This window comes from Balaenoptera borealis (assembly GCF_965194805.1).
Source record: "Balaenoptera borealis genome assembly, chromosome: 1".
In the NCBI taxonomy this organism is placed as follows: Eukaryota; Metazoa; Chordata; class Mammalia; order Artiodactyla; family Balaenopteridae; genus Balaenoptera; species Balaenoptera borealis.
Window position 1 is genome coordinate 165,344,320 of NC_138860.1, and position 20,411 is coordinate 165,364,730.

Genomic DNA, 20,411 nt, shown 5'->3' on the forward strand with positions numbered 1-20,411 from the left:
TGTATGATTCCACTTATTAATACCTAGAGTAGTCATATTCATAGAGACAAAGCAGAAGGGTGGTTGCCAGGGGCTGGGGGAAAAGGTAGAAAAAGGAATTGTTGCTTAATGAGTATAGTTTCAGTTTTGCAAAATGAAAAGAGTTCTGGCGATTGGTTGCACAACAATGTGAATGTACTTAAATACTACTAAATTGTACACTTAAAAATTGCTAAGGTAGCAAATTTAATGTTATATATATTTTATCACAGTTAAGAAAAAAACAAACCCTAGGTGATATCTAGCATTAAGTTTTTGAAGCTCAAAATGTTGTAGCTTTGTTAAACAAAATTCAAACAATAAATTCAGTTAGTAAATTAGTAACTATTATCTAAATGAATTTACATTTAAAATATCTGAAAAGTGCTGTAACTATTTGAAAAAATTAAATATTCACACACATGCACACACTAAAAAATTCCAGATCCAGATGGCTTCACTAGAGAATTATACCAAACATTTAAGGAAAGAAATAATACTAATCTTAAACAAATTCTTCCAGAGAATAGGAAAAAAGATAATTAACAACTTTTCTTCACTGTGGATTAAAGTGCTACCTGCATCACTTATTTTTAAATTTTGTTTTCATATATTTGTAAGATCTTTTCTGAGGGCATAATCTTTCCTGCTATCCTAAACTGAGATAGGTAATAATGAGTAATTCTAGACTAGGTCATAGTTCTGGCTCTGCCATTTATCTAACCACTTGACCTTTGTTAAATATTAATAGCCCTGAAATTCTATTTCCTGATGTATAAAATGGAAATAATACCTAATCTGCCTCTTTCTTATGAATCCTGTCAGGATAAAATCAGAACATGAACAACAGATAAAATTTATCAAGCTCTTACCAAACCTTGTAATAATTTTTTTTAAACTATTGAGGTATAGTTGATTTACATTGCTGTGTTTAATTTCTGCTGTACAGCAAAGTGACTCAGTTATACATATATATTCTTTTTCATATTCTTTTCCAATATGGTTTATCACAGGATATTGAATATAGTTCCCTGTGCTATACAGTAGGACCTTGTTGTTTATCCATCCGATATATAATAGTTTACATCTGCTAATCCCAAACTCCCAGTCCTTCCCTCCCCAACCCCGCCTCTCCCTTGGCAAGCACAAATCTGTTCTCTCTGTCTGTAGTCTGTTTCTGTTTCATAGATATGTTCATTTGTGTCATACTTTAGGTTCCACATATAAGTGATATCATATGGTATTTGTCTTTCTCTTTCTGACTTACTTCGCTTAGTATGATAATCTCTAGGTCCATCCATGTTGCTGCAAATGACATTATTTTATTCTTTTTAATGGCTGAGTAATATTCCATTGTGTACATATACCACATCTTCTTTATCCATTCATCTGTTGATGGACATTTAGGCTGTTTCCATGTCTTGGCTATTGTAAATAGTGCTGCTATGAACATAGGGGTGCATGTAGCTTTTCGAATTACAGTTTTGTCTGGGTATATGCCCAGGAGTGGGATTGCTGGATCATATGGCAACTCTATTTTTAGTTTTTTGAGGAACCTCCATACTGTTTTCCATAGTAGCTGCACCAATTTACATTCCCACCAACAGTGTAGGAGGGTTCCTTTTTCTCCACACACTCCAGCATTTATTATTTATAGATTTGATGATGGTCATTCTGACAGTGATACCTCACTGTAGTTTTTTTTTTTTTCTCTCACTGTAGTTTTGATTTTCATTTTTCTAATAATTAGCGATGTGGAACATCTTTTCATGTTCCTGTTGGCCATCTTTATGTCTTCTTTGGAGAAATGTCTATTTAGGTCTTCTGCCCACTTTTTTTAGTGGGTTGTTTGGTTTTTTTTGGTCATTGAATTGTAGGAGCTGTTTGTATATTTTGGAAATTAAGCCCTTGTTGGTCGCATCACTTGCAAATATTTTTCTCCCAGTCCGTAGGATGCCTTTTCATTTTGTTTATGGTTTCCTTTGCTGTGCAAAACCTTATAAGTTTGATTATAAATCATACCAATGTTTTCTTAGGTCAGTCTCCCAAGGCAATAGAAATAAAAGCAAAAATAAACAAATGGAACCCCAAACTTCATAATGATTTTATAGATGAAGAAAACTGAAATGATTTGCCTAAAATTTCATAGCTAGTAAGTAGCAGAACTAGGATTGGAACCCATTCTGCTGTGCTCTCTATTTTGTTCCATTGATATATTTGTTTATCCTTTTGTCAATAATACACTGCCTCGATTATGGTATTTCACAGTAAGTTTTGAAATCAGGTACTGTCAATCAGTTCTCTGACTTTCATCTCCTTTAATATCATGTAGCTGTTCTGGGTATTTTGCCTTTCCGTATAAACTTTACAATCAGTTTGTCAATATCCACAAAATAACTTGCTGGGATTTTGTTTGGAATTGTGCTAAGTATATAAATCAAGTTGAGAAGAGCTGACATCTTTATACTGAGTTTTCCTATCCATGTATAATAAAATATCTCTATTTATTTAGATTTTCTTTGATTTCTTTGATTTTTTTAAATCAGAGTTTTGTAGTTTTCCTCACATAGATCTTGTATGTATTTTGTTAGATTTATACCTAAGTACTTCTTTCTTTTCTTTTTTTGGTGCTAATGTATAAGGCTACAATAATCGCGACAGTGTGGGTTTTCGTCAAAGAAGAGAAAAATACATCAGAGGAATACATAGCCCCAAAATTGAACCACACAGTCAACTGATCTTTGACAAAGGAGCAAAGGCAATTCAACGGAAAAAGGACAGTCTTTTCAAGCAATGGTGCTGATGAACAAGTGGATGGATATCCACATGCTAAAGGGGAAAAAAAAAAAAAAAAGAATCCGGACACAGACCTAAAACTTTTTTCAAAAATTAACTCAGGGGGGACTTCCCTGGTGGCGCAGTGGTTAAGAATCCGCCTGACAATGCAGGGGACAAGGGTTTGATCCCTGGTCTGGGAAGATCCCACATGCTTCGGAACAACTAAGCCCGTGCGCCACAACTACTGAGCCCGCATGCCACAACTACTGAAGCCCGCGCACCTAGAGCCCGTAATCCTCAACAGAAGCCACCGCAATGAGAAGTCTGCGCAGAGTAGCCCCTGCTCGCTGCAACTAGAGAAAGCCCATGCGCCGTGAAGAAGACCCAACGAAGCCCAAAAATAAATTAATAAAATAAATAAATTTATAAAAATAAAATAAAGGGAAATAGTCTTCCAACTAGTGGTTGTGATACAGAATGTCTGATTTTCAGTAACCTATTCTTAATTATTCCATGCTCTTAAGAAGGCATTTTGTTCCATCTTATCCAGATTTTTTAGTTTTCTTTAGTGGAAGTTCTGAGCCTAATAAAATAATCTGTCTACTCTACATGGAGAAAATTCTATAGCTATTTAACTACCTGCATTTTCATATAAATTCAGTGATCTGAGGACAGAGTTTATGAGTGACTCATATTTCTATCCCTAACACTAAAGAGCACATCATATTAAGTCCCTTGTTCTGATTCCATGATTACAGAGCAACCTTCTGATTACTGTCTATATACCCATATAGACGGCCGGAGGGAGATAAGTCGCTGACTAGTCAACATGAATCTTCTTTATGCTCTGGAAATAGTATTTTTCTTTGTAAATGATTAAATTGGCATTATGATTTATATATTAGTTTCTTGTGAACTTGGTTAGCATCAATCAGTCCCTCAAGGTGATGATCAGCTCTGGATGCCTGAAAAAACCAAGCATCAGGATCTGCAAAGCTAGGGACCAGACTGTGGAGCACAGTGACCCTCTGTCATACTACCTCATAAATTTGTTTGAGTAATCTGAATCCCTTCCACTACATTTTCAAGTTTCATAGTAGCAAACACACTGTATATATATAAAATGTTATATTCTGTTCCCACTTAACATAGCATCATAAGCATATCTGTATTACTAAGGTCTTCATAATCATAATTTTAACGGTTATGTAATAATACATTAAGTTGATGAACTAAAACTGACCAGGTTCCACTCAAGAATATTTAGCTTGCTTCCAATGTTTCACTATTATAAATAGTGAAACATAAGCAGTTGTAGTGGATATTCACAGGATGGTATGCTAAACACAACCCCACACTTTTCCTCCACCTACTGGCTATTCTCTTAAAAACTATACACTCTCTCAAGTACTATATGAATACCAGCAATTGATATGTTCTTACGTGAATCTGACACCACAACTGACTGGTCTAAGGGATGGACACCAGAACCAAGAGAAAGTAATGAGCCTTTTCCCTGGGACTTTTTTTTTTGTTTTAACTTGGGACCTAAACAACAATCAGGTATTTCCTCTTCAGGGACTAAAGCTGTGAGATATAATAGCTGTTAGAGATCAGGTGTTCTGATGTGTAGAAAAAGCCAATCAGCAGTGAGAGGAAATGGAAGCTACATGTAGACAGCTACAAATAGAGAGAAATCAAAATAAGAGATGGAGTAGTCTGATACCATGAGTTACTAGTTCCACCTGCTCCAGATGCAAGCTCAGCTGCAAACCTGTTCTTCCTATTCAACCTGCCTTGGATTCCATGAGCCAATAAACCCCTTTTGCTTAAATTAGTTTCAGTTGGATTTCTGTTATTTGCAACTAAAACTCTTAACTGATAAAAAGAGTAATTATGTTAATTACTTCAACTGAAGTATGGTCTCAAACCTGAGTTCAAATTCCAGATCTAATGACCAGGGGAAATTCACAGCCTCTAAGACTCAGTTGCCTATTATTATTATTATTTTCATTTATATGTGGGATCTTTTTTTTTTTAACATCTTTATTGGAGTATAACTGCTTTACAATGGTGTGTTAGTTTCTGCTTTATAAGAAAGTGAATCAGCTATACGTACACATGTATCCCCATATCTCCTCCCTCTTGCGTCTCCCTCCCACCCTCCCTATCCCACCCCTCTAGGTGGTCACAAAGCACCAAGCTGATCTCCCTGTGCTATGCAGCTGCTTCCCACTAGCTATCTATTTTACATTTGGTAGTGTATTTTTTTTAATGATAGTTAGACTGCACAACACAATGATTTGACATACCTGTGCACTGTGAAAAGATTCTCCCCATCAAGTTAATTAACTCATTCATCACTCCACATATTCACCTTTTTTGGGGGATGAGGGGGGACTTAGAACATTTAAGTTCTACTCTCTCAGCAAATTTCAATTATACAACAGAATATTATCAACTATAGTCACTATATTATACATTAGATCCTCAGACCTTGTTTATCTTATAGTTCAAAGTTTGTACCCTTGTACCAACCTTTCCCTATTTCCCCCACTCCCTGGCAACCATTTTTCTACTGCTTCTGAGTTTGACTTTTTTTAGATTCCACATGTAAGTGATACCATGTAGTATTTGTCTTTGTCTTATTATACTTAGCATAGTGTCCTCCAGGCTCATCCATGTTGTCAGAAATAACAGAATTCCCTTCTTTTTTTAAGGTTGAGTAATATTCACTATGTGTATATGTGTGTGTGTGTGTGTGTGTGTGTGTGTGTATACACATATCACATTTTCTTAATTCATTCATCCGCTGATGGATACTTAAGATAGTCTCCATACCTTGGCTATTGTGAATGCTGCAATGAACGTTAGAGTACAGATATCTCTTTAAGATAATGGTTTCGTTTCCTTCAGATATATACCCAGAAGTGGGATTGCTGGAATATATGGTAGCCCTATTCTTCTTTTTTTTTTTAATATTGGAGTATAGTTGATTAACAATGTTGTGTTAGCTTCACGTGAACAGTAAAGTGATTCAGTTATACATATACATGTGTCTATTTTTTTCAAATTCTTTCCCCATCTAGGTTATTACAGAATATTGCGCAGAGGTCCCTGTGCTATACAGTAGGTCCTGTTGGTTATCTATTTTAAACACAGCAGTGTGTACATGTCAATCCCAAACTCCCAATCTATCTCTCCCCTCCACCCTTCCCCCCTGGTAAAGGAACATATGGTAGCTCTATTTTTAGTTTCTTGAGGAACCTCCATACAGTTTTCCATCGTGGCTGTACCAGTTTATGTTCCCACCAACAGTGTATAAGGCTTCTCTTTTCTCCACACTCACAACAGCATTTATCATTTTGTCTTTTTGATAAAAGTCATCTTAACAGGTATGAGGTTATATCTCACTGTGGTTTTGATTTGCATTTCCATGATGACTGGTGATGTTGAGCACCTTTTATGTACCAGTTGGCCATTTGTATGTCTTCTTTGGAAAAATGTCTATTCAGGTCCTTTGCCCATTTTACATTTTTAATAAATTTATCTATCTATCTATCTATTTATGGCTGCATTGGGTCTTCGTTGTTGGGTCTTCATTGCTGTGTGGGCTTTCTCTACTTGCGGCGAGCGGGGGCTACTCTTCGTTGTGGTGAGCGGGCTTCTCATTGCAGTGGCTTCTCTTGTTGCAGAGCTCAGGCTCTAGGCGCGTGGGCTTTAGTAGTTGTGGCACGTGGGCTCAGTAGTTGTGGTTCGCGGGCTCTAGAGTGCAGGCTCAGTAGTTGTGGCGCACAGGCTTAGCTGCTCCGCCCTTTGCCCATTTTTTAATTGAGTTGGTTTTTTTGCTACTGAGTTGTAAGAGTTTCTTGTATATTTTGGATAGCAACCCTTTACCAGGTATGTGGTGTGCAAATATTTTCTCCCATTCTATAAGTTTCCTTTTAATTTTGTCAATGGTTTCCTTTGCTGAGCAGAAGCTTTTTAGTTTGATGCAGTCTCACCTGTTTATTTTTGCTTTTGTTGCCTTTGCTTTTGGTATTAAATTTAAAAAATCATTGCCAAGACCAACGTCAAGGAGCTCACGTGCTATGTTTTCTTCTAGGAGTTTTATGGTTTCAGGTCTTCTGTTAAAGTCTTTGATCCATTTTAATTTTTATATATGGCATAAGTTGGGGTCTAGTTTCATTCTTTTGCATATGAATATCCACTTTGCCCAACACCATTTATTGAAGAGACTATCCTTTCCCCACTGTATAGTCTTTGCTCCTTTGTCAAAAACTAACTGACCATACATGCATGGGTTTATTTCTGGGCTCACATTGATCTATGTGCCTATTTTTATGCCAATACCACATTGTTTTGATATAACTTTATAATATAGTTTGAAATCAGGAAGTTTTCTTTGTTCATCTTTGTTCATCTTTCTTAAGACTGCTTTAGCTATAGGGGGTCTTTTGTGGTTCCACATAAATTTTAGGATTGTTTTTTCTATTTCTGTAGAAAATGCCATTGCAATTTTTTTCTTTTTTTTTTTGCCATTGCAATTTTGATAGGGACTGCACTGAATCTGTAGATCACTTTGGGTAGTGTGGACATTTAAACAATATTAATTCTTCCAATCCATGAGCACAGGATATCTTTCCATATAGTGTGTCTTCTTTGATTTCTTTCATCAATGTCTTATAGTTATCAATGTGCAGATCTTTGACTTTCTTGGTTAAATTTATTCATAAGCATTTCATTGTTTTTGATGCTACCGTAAATGGGACTTTTAAAAAATTTATCTTTTTGATATTTAGTTTTTAGTGTATAGAAATGCAGTAGATTTTGGCTTTTTTGTTATAAATTTATTTATTTTTTTATTTATTTATTTGGCTGCATCGGGTCTTAGTTGCAGCACGTGGGATCTTCGTTGAGGCATGTGGGATCTTTTGTTATGTTGCATGGGCTTCTCTAGTTGTGGCATGCAGGCTCCAGAGCATGTGGACTCAGTAGTTGCAGCACGCGGGCTCTCTAGTTGTGGCGCATGGGCGCTAGAGCGCACGGACTCAGTAGTTGTGGTGCGCAGGCTCAGGTGCCCCTCGGTATGTGGGATCTTAGTTCCCCGACCAGGGATCAAACCTGCGTCCCCTGCACTGGAAGGCGGATTCTTAACCACTGGACCACCAGGGAAGTCCCGAAATGCAATAGATTTTGTATATTGATTTTGTATCCCGCAACTCTACTAAATTCATTTATTACTTCTAACAGTTTTTCATGCAGTCTTTAGGGTTTTCTATATATAATAGCATGTCATCTGCAAATAGAGACAATTTTACTCCTTCCATTCCAATTCAGATGCTTTTTCTTTCTTTTTCTTGCCTAACTGTTCTGGCTAGGACTTCCAGCACTATTTGAATAAAAGTGTTGAGAGGAGGCTTCTTGTCTTGCTCCTGATCTCAGAGGAAAAGCTTTCAGCTTTTCACCACTGAGTATGATACTATCTGTGGGCTTTGTCATATATGGCCTTTCTTATGTTGAGGTACATTCAGTTACCTTATTTTAAAAATGAGATAAAATGACCTATACATTCTAGATGTGCCTGGCACAGAAGCCATTAAAAAAAGTAGTAGCTCTTCAATAAATATTAATACAAATAAACAGCCACAACATTTCACACAACTATGCTAAGTGAATTTCTCTGCATCAAGCACCTACTGTTTTACTTGGGGGAGCTAGAGAGGGAAAGTGGCATATAGAATTTTTTCCTTCAGATAAATTTCAAAAATAGACCTACCACGTCAAAGGATAGGAACAGAAACATGTTTCTGACTCTTGGTATTTACTACCAAACTGGCACATGAATGCATTACTATCACCAGATTTCTCTCCTGTGCCCTCTCTAGCATTAGGCATTACAATTTTTAAAAACCTTTTATGTATTCAAAAAAATAACTTTCTGCTGTTTTATTTACATGTGATGACTATCAAGATTGGCTTAATAATAATGTTTTATTTTTCTATAACCCCCATTCTCTTCTGAAATTCACTGCCCCCATAGACAAGTTTTTAAAAATCAAAAACATAAAAAGTCATTTATCTATTCTATTTATTGAACCATTATTATGTTCGAGGTTTTATAGATACATGCATTAATTAATAAGTCAGTTACTTTGCTTAAGTAGTTCACAATATACTCGGGGATATCCCAAAATTACAACAACAACAGCTAACATGTATTGAGTATTATATATCTGATATACATTTGGTGATTTCTTACAACATACCTTTTGAGGCAGGTACTATATTATACTGAGGAAACTGAAGCACAAGGAGATTAAAAAACATGTTCACAGAAAGTGGCAAAGCTAGGATTTGCAAATAGGCAGTCTGATTTCAGAGCCTGGGCTTTTAATCAGTACACTATACTACTACAAACTAACATGTGCTGAAAGTCTATCATTCATTAAGTCATCCATTCATTGACTCGTAAATGTGTTCAACAAATATTTACTGTATCCTAAGTGCCAAACATTGTTCAAGTGAATAATAATTTTAATAATAACAATAAGGACCTGGTCCTCATGAAGGTTTTATAGGGGTGTGGGGCAGATTATATTGTATTTCTTTTTTGCCGATTAGGTAGTAATAACTGCTATAAAACAATAAGATAGGTTAGGGCTTCCCTGGTGGCGCAGTGGTTAAGAATCAGCCTGCCAATGCAGGGGACACGGGTTCGAGCCCTGCTCTGGGAAGATTCCCACATGCCGCAGAGCAACTAAGCCTGTGCGCCACAACTACTGAGCCTGCGCTCTAGAGCCCACGAGCCACAACTACTGAGCCCGCGTGCCATAACTACTGAAGCCCGCGCACCTAGAGCCCGTGCTCTGCAACAAGAGAAGCCACCCAATGAGAAGCACGGGCACCGCAATGAAGAGTAGCCCCCGCTCGCCGCTTAGCCCGCGCACAGCAACAAAGACCCAATGCAGCCAAAAATAAAAATAAATAAATTTATTAAAAAAAAAAAAAAGATAGGTTACGGGGATAGAAAATGTCTGTGTGTGGGGGGGGGGGAGGTAGTTAGCCATATTAGGTAGGTTTGTCAAAGAAGACCTCTTTGAAAAGGTGACAAGTAGGCAGAAAACAGAAGTGAAAGAAAAAGTCATGTAGACAGCTGAAAGAGCATTCCAGGCAAGGAAAACTCAAGTATAAAGAAAAAAGCAGAAGTTTGCTTGGTGTTTGATGAACAGCAAGGAGACCACTGTGCCTGGAGCAGAGAGAACGGTAGGAGATGAGGTCAGAAAGATACTGGGAGATCAGATCTTATAGGATTTGCAAGCCGTGATGAGGTCTTTGGATTTTATTCTGAGACATGAGAAACCAACAAAGGGTTCTGAATCAAGAAGCATTATGATCTGACTTAAACTTTTTTAAAACAATCACTCTAGCTGCTGTATGAAAAATTATATGTAAAAGTACAAGCAGGGAGACCAGTTAGTAGGCTAGTCGACTTTCCAGGCAAAAGATAATGTTGGCTAGGGCAGAGGTGGTAGCAGCTATGGGAATGAGGTCAATGTGGAAAATATTTAGACGGTAGACCTAATGAGAACTGCTAATGGATTAGGTGTGGGGTATGAGAGAAAAGAGCTCTCAAAGCTTTTCGGTCTAAGCAACTAAAAGAATTGGAAATGCACTTACTGAGACAGGAAAGACTCAGGAATAACAGAAAGCTTTGAGAAGAAATCAAGAGGATTCTTAGGACATGTTAACGTTAAGGTTTCTGTACAAGTAGGCATCTAGTAGGCAGTTAGATGGGTGTGGAGTTCAAGGGAGAGGTCCAGGCTGGAGATGTAGATATGAGTGCCCTTGGCATATTAGTGATATTTGAAACCACTGGACCAGAGGAGATCACCCAGACTGTGGCAGGATACAGAATACTACTAATAAGCTCTGGGAAACTCCCAATGTTTAGAGATTGGGGAGATGAAGATGAAACAGCAAAGGAAGCAGAAAAGTGATAGCCAATAAGCTTGGAGGAGGACCTGGAGAATGTGGTAGCCAGGAAGCCAAGTGGAAAAGGAATGTCCAGAAGGAAGCAAAGTAATCAAATGAAGTTGAAGAGACAAATAAAATTAAGATTTGGGAACTGACTACTGGGTTTAACAAATTCTTTGTTGACTTTGATAAAAGCAATTTCAGTGAAGTTCTAGGGACAAAAACCTGACTGCAGCTAAGTTCAAAAAGAATACCCTGAGGGGACTTCCCTGGTGGTCCTGTGGTTAAGACTCCACACTTCCACTGCACGGGATGGGGGTTCGATCCCTGGTTGGACGGGGAACTAAGATCCCACATGCCTTGAATCTGATCAAGCTTTTTGGTCCTAGCAGTTTACAGTAAATTTAGAGAAACACGTTAAATTACACCATGAAGATGGAACCAGCAAAATCCAGACTGTGAGAAAGTCTAAAAGGACAAACAATCCATAAATTGTAGGGGGAAAGAGGATAGAAAACTTACAAATTAAGAGGCACTTAAAAGACATATCAATCATTCACAATGTGGGAAACTTATCTGGATCCTGACTCAAAAATGAAATAAATTTTAAAAAGGCAAATTGTTTAAAAAAAAAAAAAAGAATAATATCTGAGACAAGTTGAAATTTGAATACTGACTTAATATTTGATATAAAGGGTTATACTATTATTTTATGCTGTGATAATGGTACTGTGGCTTATTTAAAGAGTCCATAACTCTCTCTCTTTTTTTTTTTTTGGCTTCACCTTGCAAGGTTCCCCAACCAGGGACGGAACCTGCTCCCCCTGCAGTGAAGGCACGGAGTCTTAACCACTGGACCACCAGGGAAGCCCCCCATATCTCTTATGGATGTACTTAGTAGATATTTATAAATAAAATATTATTATGTCTAGAATATGCTTCAGAAAATACAGGGGAGGGGAAAGTAGAACGGACATGACTGGACATGGGCGATGGGTACATGGGAGTTTATTATACAGCTCTGCATATACATCCTCAATTTTCTATAATAAAATGTCTTAAAAATTAGGAACAGAGGAATTGTCATTTCCTTTGCATACTGAATCTCTTTACTATACCATTATACAGATAAGGAAACTATGATTCAGGAAGATTAAAAGCACTGCCCAAAGTAACAATTAATTTTTTTTAATAGACTTTATTTTTTAGAGCAGTTGTGGGTTCACAGCAAAACTGAGCAGAAGGTAGAGATTGCCCATATGCCTCCTGCCCCCACATAGGCACAGCCTCCCTGACTATTAACATCCCCACACCAGAGTGGTACATTTGTTACAATCAATGAACCTACAATGACACATCATTACCATGTTAATTTGAGAGCCAGGATTTGTTTCCAAAACCCATGCTTTCTACACTATATTACACTGACGATTTTTTTCTCCATTATTGTTATTTTCCCTGATGCTTTTTATACAAACTGGTAAAAACCAAAATTCTATTTCATGAATAAGCAATGTAACAGAACTCTACTGTAATTGACTATAAAATCATCAAATTTAAGTATATAAAATATTTTAATGTAAATTATTGGAAGAAATAATTCTGTCAATACAACAAATTATACTTCCAGAGAGGCATATTTTAGTTATTTAACAAATACATATATATTGCTCACTAGAGTTGAAAATATAATTACACAGAAATAAAAAGCACTATCTGGAATTTCTACCTCAAACTTTTCTTTTAGTAGCTATAGCAAGTACTGGCTAATAACAACTAACCATGTTAAACTTCAAACAAAAAACCATACATTTTCAAAGCATATGTGTGTGTTGTTCACTGACCTAACAATCTAACATGTATTAGTGAGTCCAAAGCTAAATTACAGTCTATAGTAAATGTGACTGATGAAAATAAGCAATGAATAAATAAGAATCAACTATAGCATTACTATAGCCTATTACCAAATTATGGATTTTCACTGGGAACTTTTGCTTTGATATTCATGGGATACCTCATTTCAACCATTCTACTTCTAGGAATTTATCCTAAAGCAATCACTGGATCACTATACAAAGATGTATATATTAGGATAATTACCTAAGTTTTAGTTATAATTTTATAAAAAACTGGAAAAAAATCTAATCCACCATCAATGACACTAATTAATAATATAAAATTAAATGCGGGAATTCCCTGGCAGTCCAGTGGTTAGAACTTCGTGCTTTCACTGCCAAGGGCCTGGGTTCAATCCCTGCTCTGGGAACTAAGATCCCACAAGCCACGCAGTGCAGCCAAAAAAAAAAAAAAAAAAATTAAATGCTATGTACTCAGTAAAAATTATTATATTGCTATATTGCTATATAGATATAAGTAATGATAAGGAAAGCTATCCATGATACAATACTGAGTAGAAAAAGCAGGCTAAAAACAATATGATGATAGATGGATGGACGTTTGAGAAGATATACAAGAAAAAATTAGCAATGGTTTTATCTGGAGAATGGGATCATATTATTGTCATTTCTGTTTTAGACTTTCCTATACTGTTCGCTTTTTTAAAAATAATAAACATGCATTTTTACAACCAGGAAAAAATTTTTATTTTTGTTTTGAAAAAATAAATATACTGTGTTGACCTCAAAATTTGACATTTTAAATGCCTCTGTTTACTAGTTAAGTCCACAAGGCTAACTAGTAAACATCAGCATGAGATTTCAGTAACTTCTTATCTACTAAGTCTACCTATTCATTCAATGAACCTGTACAAACACAATGCACTTATATCAGATTACATTTATTATATTCACTGTAGCTAAATAATCACTCTAGAACATTCAGACTGTTGGGGGTTAAATTTCTCAGATGCACAGTGGGGAACCATTATTTCAAAGCCATTTTTCCCCCTGGAAAACAAGCAGCCCACGCACTATGGAAATGCCTTGAGATTTATTTTATAATTAAAGTTTGGGTAGCTTTTGAAAAACTTTGATCACCCAAGCAAAAATTTAGAAAAATTTTGAGTAATTTTAGAGAATGCCACTTTTATGTTAAATACACAGATAGAGAGCAAGTCCTAATTTAGAAGCTATAAGTTTCTTCAAACAAACAAAAAAAATGACTTCACTGCTAAGATATAAGCCTATTTTGCAATCTATTCTTCAACCTTTTTTACAATTCAGAGATATATTAATGAACTTCTGTTGTTAGATTTAGAAATCAGTTAAAATATCAAATACTGGTAATGACTCAAAAATTGTATTATGTAAGCCTACAACCGAGAACACTTTCTTGCAAAAATGAAGAATATAAAAATATCCCATGACTATATCCTACAGATATCTTCTGATTTCTCAAGAACCTGATAATTTAGAAACAACGGAGGAACAACTGGCTGATTTAAAACAAAGAATTCTTCCAGATTATTTCATTAAACTAACATTCCAGACTAATGTACATAATTTTTTATTGCAACCAAACCACAGAGAGCCCACATTTAAGATATAAGAGAAAGCATCAGTGTGTAACAAGATTTTGCTAAATCTCAGTAGTCTTTTTTTTTTTTAAAGCAATGGGTAGCCAAAGAAGATCATTAATATTAAAAACACAGATAATGGCAGAAAACTATAGAAACTCCAAATACAGAAAGGCTGTTCATGTATCCTAACAGCATAACCACTATGGTTGAAAAACCACACAATATTCTTTCTCACATCTGTTTTGTTAATGAGCCAAGAATGAGGGTCTATTGAGTATCCTAGACAACTGAATTAGAAGCAGGAATGTCTGGTGAATGCTGTTCATCACAACAAACCGAGACTAAACAGGTTTGGAAAGAATACTATTCTTAAATAAATTATCTTTTTAGCTTTACCTTCCTGAAAACAGATCACTTGCCTTTTCCTCCCATCCATTAAAACAAAACAAAACAAAACCACACGTAAATTACTTAAGATACTAGTTTTAAGTACTATAAGAGGAAAAAAATTTTTTAGATTAACGAAATATAATATTTAATTCATCTTTCACTTAGACCCTCAATTATTTTAAGACTATGGAAACCAGTGTGAAAAAAGATGGTTGTGATATAAAGCAATGTAGTATTCAATTAGAATCTAACAGTTTATGACAATTCGGCAAGAATTCTATCCCGAGCCAGGGTTTTTCCATATACAACATAGAACTTTTCCTGGAAATGTCCCCTTTACAGGGCCTCTGGCCTCTTTGCATACTTTCAGACCAGGCCTACAGAACCAAACAAATGCAATGTTCCCACTGGAGAATATAAATTAATTCTAAATTATCAACCTATTACATAAAATTCTCTGAAAGAGCTAAGGTAGCACTTAGAAACTGTTTCATTCATTTTAACCACTTTCCTAAATAACTTAATTAAAAAAAATTTTTTTTAATTAATACATTTATTAGCTTGGAAATTGGTTTAAAACTTTAAAGAGTGGTTATATCAGGGTGATGAAATCAAGGATAATTTTTTAAAGTCTTCATCATGTTAATCGAATTACGTTTAAGGGTTTCATAGATGTTCTTTTTCCCGCTTTACTTTCAAGTCTTTGTTTAGAAGAAAAAAGTTGTTTCTTGCCTCCTTTACAGTTTTCCCTCAGGGTTTTCCATCACTGTCAGAGAAATTAAATTCTAAAACAAAAATCAAAATAATCTTGCACATTTTTATAAGTCCCAATGCCAGTCAAGAGCAGTAAATACTAGAAAAAAAGTTATAATGGCCACTCCAGAGCAGCACTAGCTAAAAGTTAAGCGACAACAAAGTAGAAAAACCTTTTCCATGTTTACAATTCATGCCCTCTAGGCAGAACAGCATTTTATCTTCTTCAAGACAAAAATCTACAAGTGAGAAAATCTATATAACAATAAAAACATTTCCCAAGGGATTAAAGACATACTAAACTGAAAACCTAATGGCATTACATATTTTAGTACTTTGAATCCACAACTTTTATCCACCTCATTCAAATTTAGCTTCCACACATCCTTTGGAACTTGTTCTCAAATGACTTTTCTTGATTTTTATTACTAAAGAAACGCAGAGTCCTAAAACAACTACATTCAAACAGGAATTCAAGAATATAACTAAGAAACATAGTCTATTCACTTTTGCAAGACTTTATAAGACATCTACCAAACATGTCAAATCACTTTGCATTATTATTAATTTAAGGTAATAGAAAATGTTTTTCTTCCATTGGTAGGTAAGTACAATTCCTTCTGCCCTTAACAGTAGTCTGACTTTACCTAAAAATACAGACTAGAATAGTACAGTCCTAAAAAATAGCTACTCAGGAGAACTGATATCTTAATGAACATTTCTGCTTCTTTTATTCCCACTTTATTTGGAATGAAAATATAACATATATACTCTTAGTCCAGCTGTAATTAAAGCATAAAAAAATAGGGTTTCATCAGAAGTTCCCCTAACTAAGGAGTCATAGGCACAAATGCTAAACTATTGATTATTATTATTTAAAAACCAATTGTGCCTGCCAGCTTTTCGGTTAAATCAGTGTTCACACAGTACTAAATCACTACATTGTACAGGACATCCTTAAAAAATCACTTAAAATATTACCTGCAAAAGGGAAGAATAGACAAATATTAACTTTTAGTGAAGAACGATTTGCCAAGAAACAATTATATAGAATTTGTATCTCTAGTCCTCTAAAGTAAATAAATTTAAGTTTTCTATGTATCCACCTAACAATTAGAATTTAAAATATTTTGCCGTAAGATGATTCCTGAGAATCTCCACACAAAAGAAAAACTTAGAACAAAACTGGAGAGCCAACATCCAACACTGACTCAATAGACTATCAGAGAAAATATGCATCTAAAATTTTTTAAACCAAAATATGTATCTGTCAAATTCTTGATTTTAGACTTAGTTGCACATTTTTCCCAACTATGCTTTCGATTTCACTTGCAGCATAACAATTACACATCTCAGGAAGAATGAAAATTTTGTTTTTGATGATGACAATCTTAAGCCAAATTATACTTTACCTTCATCATTAAATTACAGTCAATCATGTATAAACTGCACTGAAGAATAAACTTTGTGTTTCACGATGTCCAAGCATATGGCTGACAAATCTAACTATACCTCCGTAGATGTGAGGACAGTTAAATAGGTATATATTTCAGCAACGGCCCATGCAAAAAGAACTAAAACTTATCTATAGCTCAAGAATTCTTAGGAGCGTTTACTGAATCGTACTTGGCGAGTTGGACCCCTTGGCTAGGCAGTTTGACTTCAGAAGTATTTTCTAAGATGTTGTCCGTATATTTGGGAATAATTTCACATGAAAAATCCAAAAAAGAAAAGAACCTTAAAAAATTTTGGAAATATCTTTAAAATTTTAGGATAAGTAGTAAAGTGTTTAACTTTCATGTTTGTTTTCCAGGCTCAACAACAGAACAGTTATGTAAAAATCACGTATAGCTCCCAAATCATCACATTCCCTAAACAGTGTATTAGAAAACTGGAAAACAAAGGCAAGACAGTTTCGGAAACCTATAAATCAATGATAAACAAACGAGAGTCTAAAGCTCTTCACAATCTAGACAAACCTTTCCCTTTTTAAGGAGACGTGAAAAAAAAAAAAAAAAGGAGCATGCAAAAGAGACACGGTAAAAACTGATTAGAGAAAATTCCATATAATAAAACTTGTAATAAACGCTTTTCCCCAGCCCACCTCTACAATTCCTAAGGGCTTTTTGCATCTACTTGACAATTATACTCCTTAACGTAGTCAACAAAATCTTTAATATCATTATGTCACTGGTTTCTTTCATATAAGTTTTTCTTATCTCATATTCAGGTGCCTCCCAAATTGGCAAAATGAGATGTGAATTTCAGAGACTTGTGGTACTATTAGTAAGAAGACACCCGCCGCTTAATATTTTCATAATTAATTTATAAAACTGTGACTGGCTGGATGAAGCATACTTCCAAATTTAACATACCAAATATGATCATTTGGAAAGCAAATCGTTATGTAACACCTACTTTATGTCCTTCAATTAATTACAGACCGTAAAAAGTGCTTTTTCTTTTTTTAAGATAAGTACTGCCCATGATGCAATTTTTTCTCAAGACTGTCATTTTTTTCCCAAGAAGAGAAGCAGTTTTCTTAAATTCCAAATTTCCAAGAATATGACAGCCGATTCTCTAGGGAATATAGAATGAAAAAATATATATATAGTCAGCAATTTTAAGATCTACCTCGATCCAGGCTGATACGACATTTCCAAGATCCTCAGGAACTATTATATGTACCATGCTGCCACAAACATAGATGAGAACTCGGGGATGGAAGAAATTCCATCTTGCATTTGACGTTGCACTAATACTAATACGTTTCAAACTTAATTCTCATCTGTTATCTTAATGTATCTTCACAACTACATAAGGGAGAGACATACGGGAGAAGGCTGGCCACCCAGTGCCTCTACGGGACACACTACCGGATTAAAGAACACACACCCCGTTGTATCTTCAACTGGAGTAACAAAAAAGATGACAAACCCTTCTAGACTCCGGGGAAAAAAGAGTAATATCGCCTAGGGAACCCCAAACTTCAATCCTTTGAGCAGTGTCTCCTCCCCGCAGTGTCATCGCCTACTCCGTGGCTCCAGGGAACTGCGGCGGGGCTGCGGGGAGGCGGAGGAAGGGCCGGGCGCGGGGCCGATGGGGGACGGCGCTCACCTCGCGCACCTGGGCCGGGGCGCAGGGAGCAACGATGCTCTGCGGTTACCCCCAACGGAAGGACCAGCAGCTCTGACTCACTCACCTGCGGAGCCGATTTCCATTCATGGAGCTGGGGGGAGTGCTTCCAGCGAGAAGGGCGCCCGCCACTGAGGGCAAGGAGGCGGCGCAGGGGGCGACGCGGCGCGACAGGAACCCTCACTCGGCCCCGAGGCGGGGTGGTGACGGCTTCTCCTCAGCAACCGCACTCCGAAAGCTCTCGTCAGGAAGAGCGGCCGTCGGGAGGCAGCGCGCAACTAGGAGAGAGGAAGAAGCGTGAGGCGAGAAGAGACAGGCTCCGTGCGGAACTTGCGTCGCCCGCGGCCGCCTACGATCCCAGTGCCCCTCCACGACTGCGGCGCCGCCGCCGACCTCCCCGGGGGCCGCCCCCGGAAGCCTGATGGCGTCAGTTCCGCTGCCCGGGCTCTCGCCCGACATCCAAGCCTCGCCTCTCCGCCCTAACCGTGCGGGCGCGACGTCTGTGCGGGCGCGGCCGGCACGAAGGACGCAGGGGAGGTGTCGCGGAGCGGGCGCTGAGCCTGGGCGGGGCCTGGGGCGAGCGCGATTGGGTGCGGCCAGTGGCCGCGAGCTGGGCGGGGCCTGCCCTCCCGCGGTCCTCCGCCGGGCCGTGCCGGCTGGAGACAACCCCGAGGGGCTGGACTCCTCCCGCCACCTGGTGCGGGACAGTGCTTGCCCGAGGCGAGGTCGCGGAGGGTGGCATAGCTAACCTGGACAGGAGCCTTCCTGAAGCGTGGCTGGTCTGAGGTGTAGGACCAAGACCTGCAGCTGTGAAGGCCCCGGGTCGATCTTGTCTTGGGCTGAGGCCCCCTTCTTCTCGAGGCCCTCCCACCACGCCCAGTTGGGACCGACCCACGCACTTCCTCCTCTGCAGGCGGTCAAGTGACCACCAACAGTTGATCAAGCCTGTAGAGTTGCTTTGACGACCATTTTTTTTGGGGGGGGGGATGTACAATATAACTTGGGGGAAGATTATGAAACAGGACTTGACACAAACATCAGATCGAATAATTTCCATGTTAAAAACTCTTTAATAACGCCTGGTCACACCAGGACCCAAACTCCATCGCGGGGCCAGCTGTAGGCGTAACAGGACCCCTGCCTTTCCCCTCAAGCGAGACTCTTCCCCATCATTATGCGACAGCTATACTGGTTGGCCTCCCCTAACGGGGAGAGCGCTTTTCTATTAGACCTGGAGCCTCTCTGCTTCTGGTTCCCTTGGCCAGGAGCCCTCTCCTTCCTCTTCACACTCACCCCTTCCCCTCCGCCCCTCAACCGCTCGTCATACCTCAACTTAAGACATTTCAGATGCCTTTCCCGGACCTCCGATCTATGGTGAGGTACTCTGTATACTATGACAGTATCTCCTTAATAACCCCTCTCCCAATCTGCAATTTTTGTTCACTAGTTTATTGGGTGCCCCCTCCTCCACTAGAATGTAAGCTTTATAAGGTTATTAGGACCAGCACATTAGTATTTGTTGCCTGAAAGAAATGTGATACTATTTTATTCAGGTTGAGGAATGATTCATGATTTTTCTCTATGTGTCTAAATATCAGTAATGTTTAGACTTTTAACAATCAAAATACATTATTTTTTTAAAGCTTGGGACAAAGAGGAAAGGGAAAAAAAAAATCTTTAGTTCCCCCCCCAGTCACTGTGGGACTTTGGATCAGTCACTTGAACCTCTGGGCTTCAGTTTCCTCACAGTTGTTGTGAAGTTAGGGAATGTACATAAAGCACCGAGAAAATCCTCCCTAAATGTTAGTGAGGGCATTTACTATTGTTATCATTTTGAAGCACTTATTAGATGCACCTACCGTAAACACTTAATAAATGGATG

At 37.6% G+C, this 20,411-nt stretch overlaps 1 protein-coding gene across 2 annotated transcripts in view; it reads right to left on the reverse strand.

Annotated features, from left to right (window-relative positions):
- Positions 1–18,945, reverse strand: part of AGO3 (argonaute RISC catalytic component 3) — a 117,719-nt gene extending 98,774 nt beyond the window's left edge. For both annotated transcript variants that reach the window (XM_082363038.1, XM_082363039.1), the window contains exon 1: positions 18,597–18,945. In XM_082363038.1, the coding sequence (XP_082219164.1) occupies positions 18,597–18,615 (19 nt within the window). In that variant the 5' untranslated portion in view covers positions 18,616–18,945. The remainder of the gene's footprint in view (positions 1–18,596) is intronic.
- Positions 18,946–20,411: the final 1,466 nt, after the last annotated feature.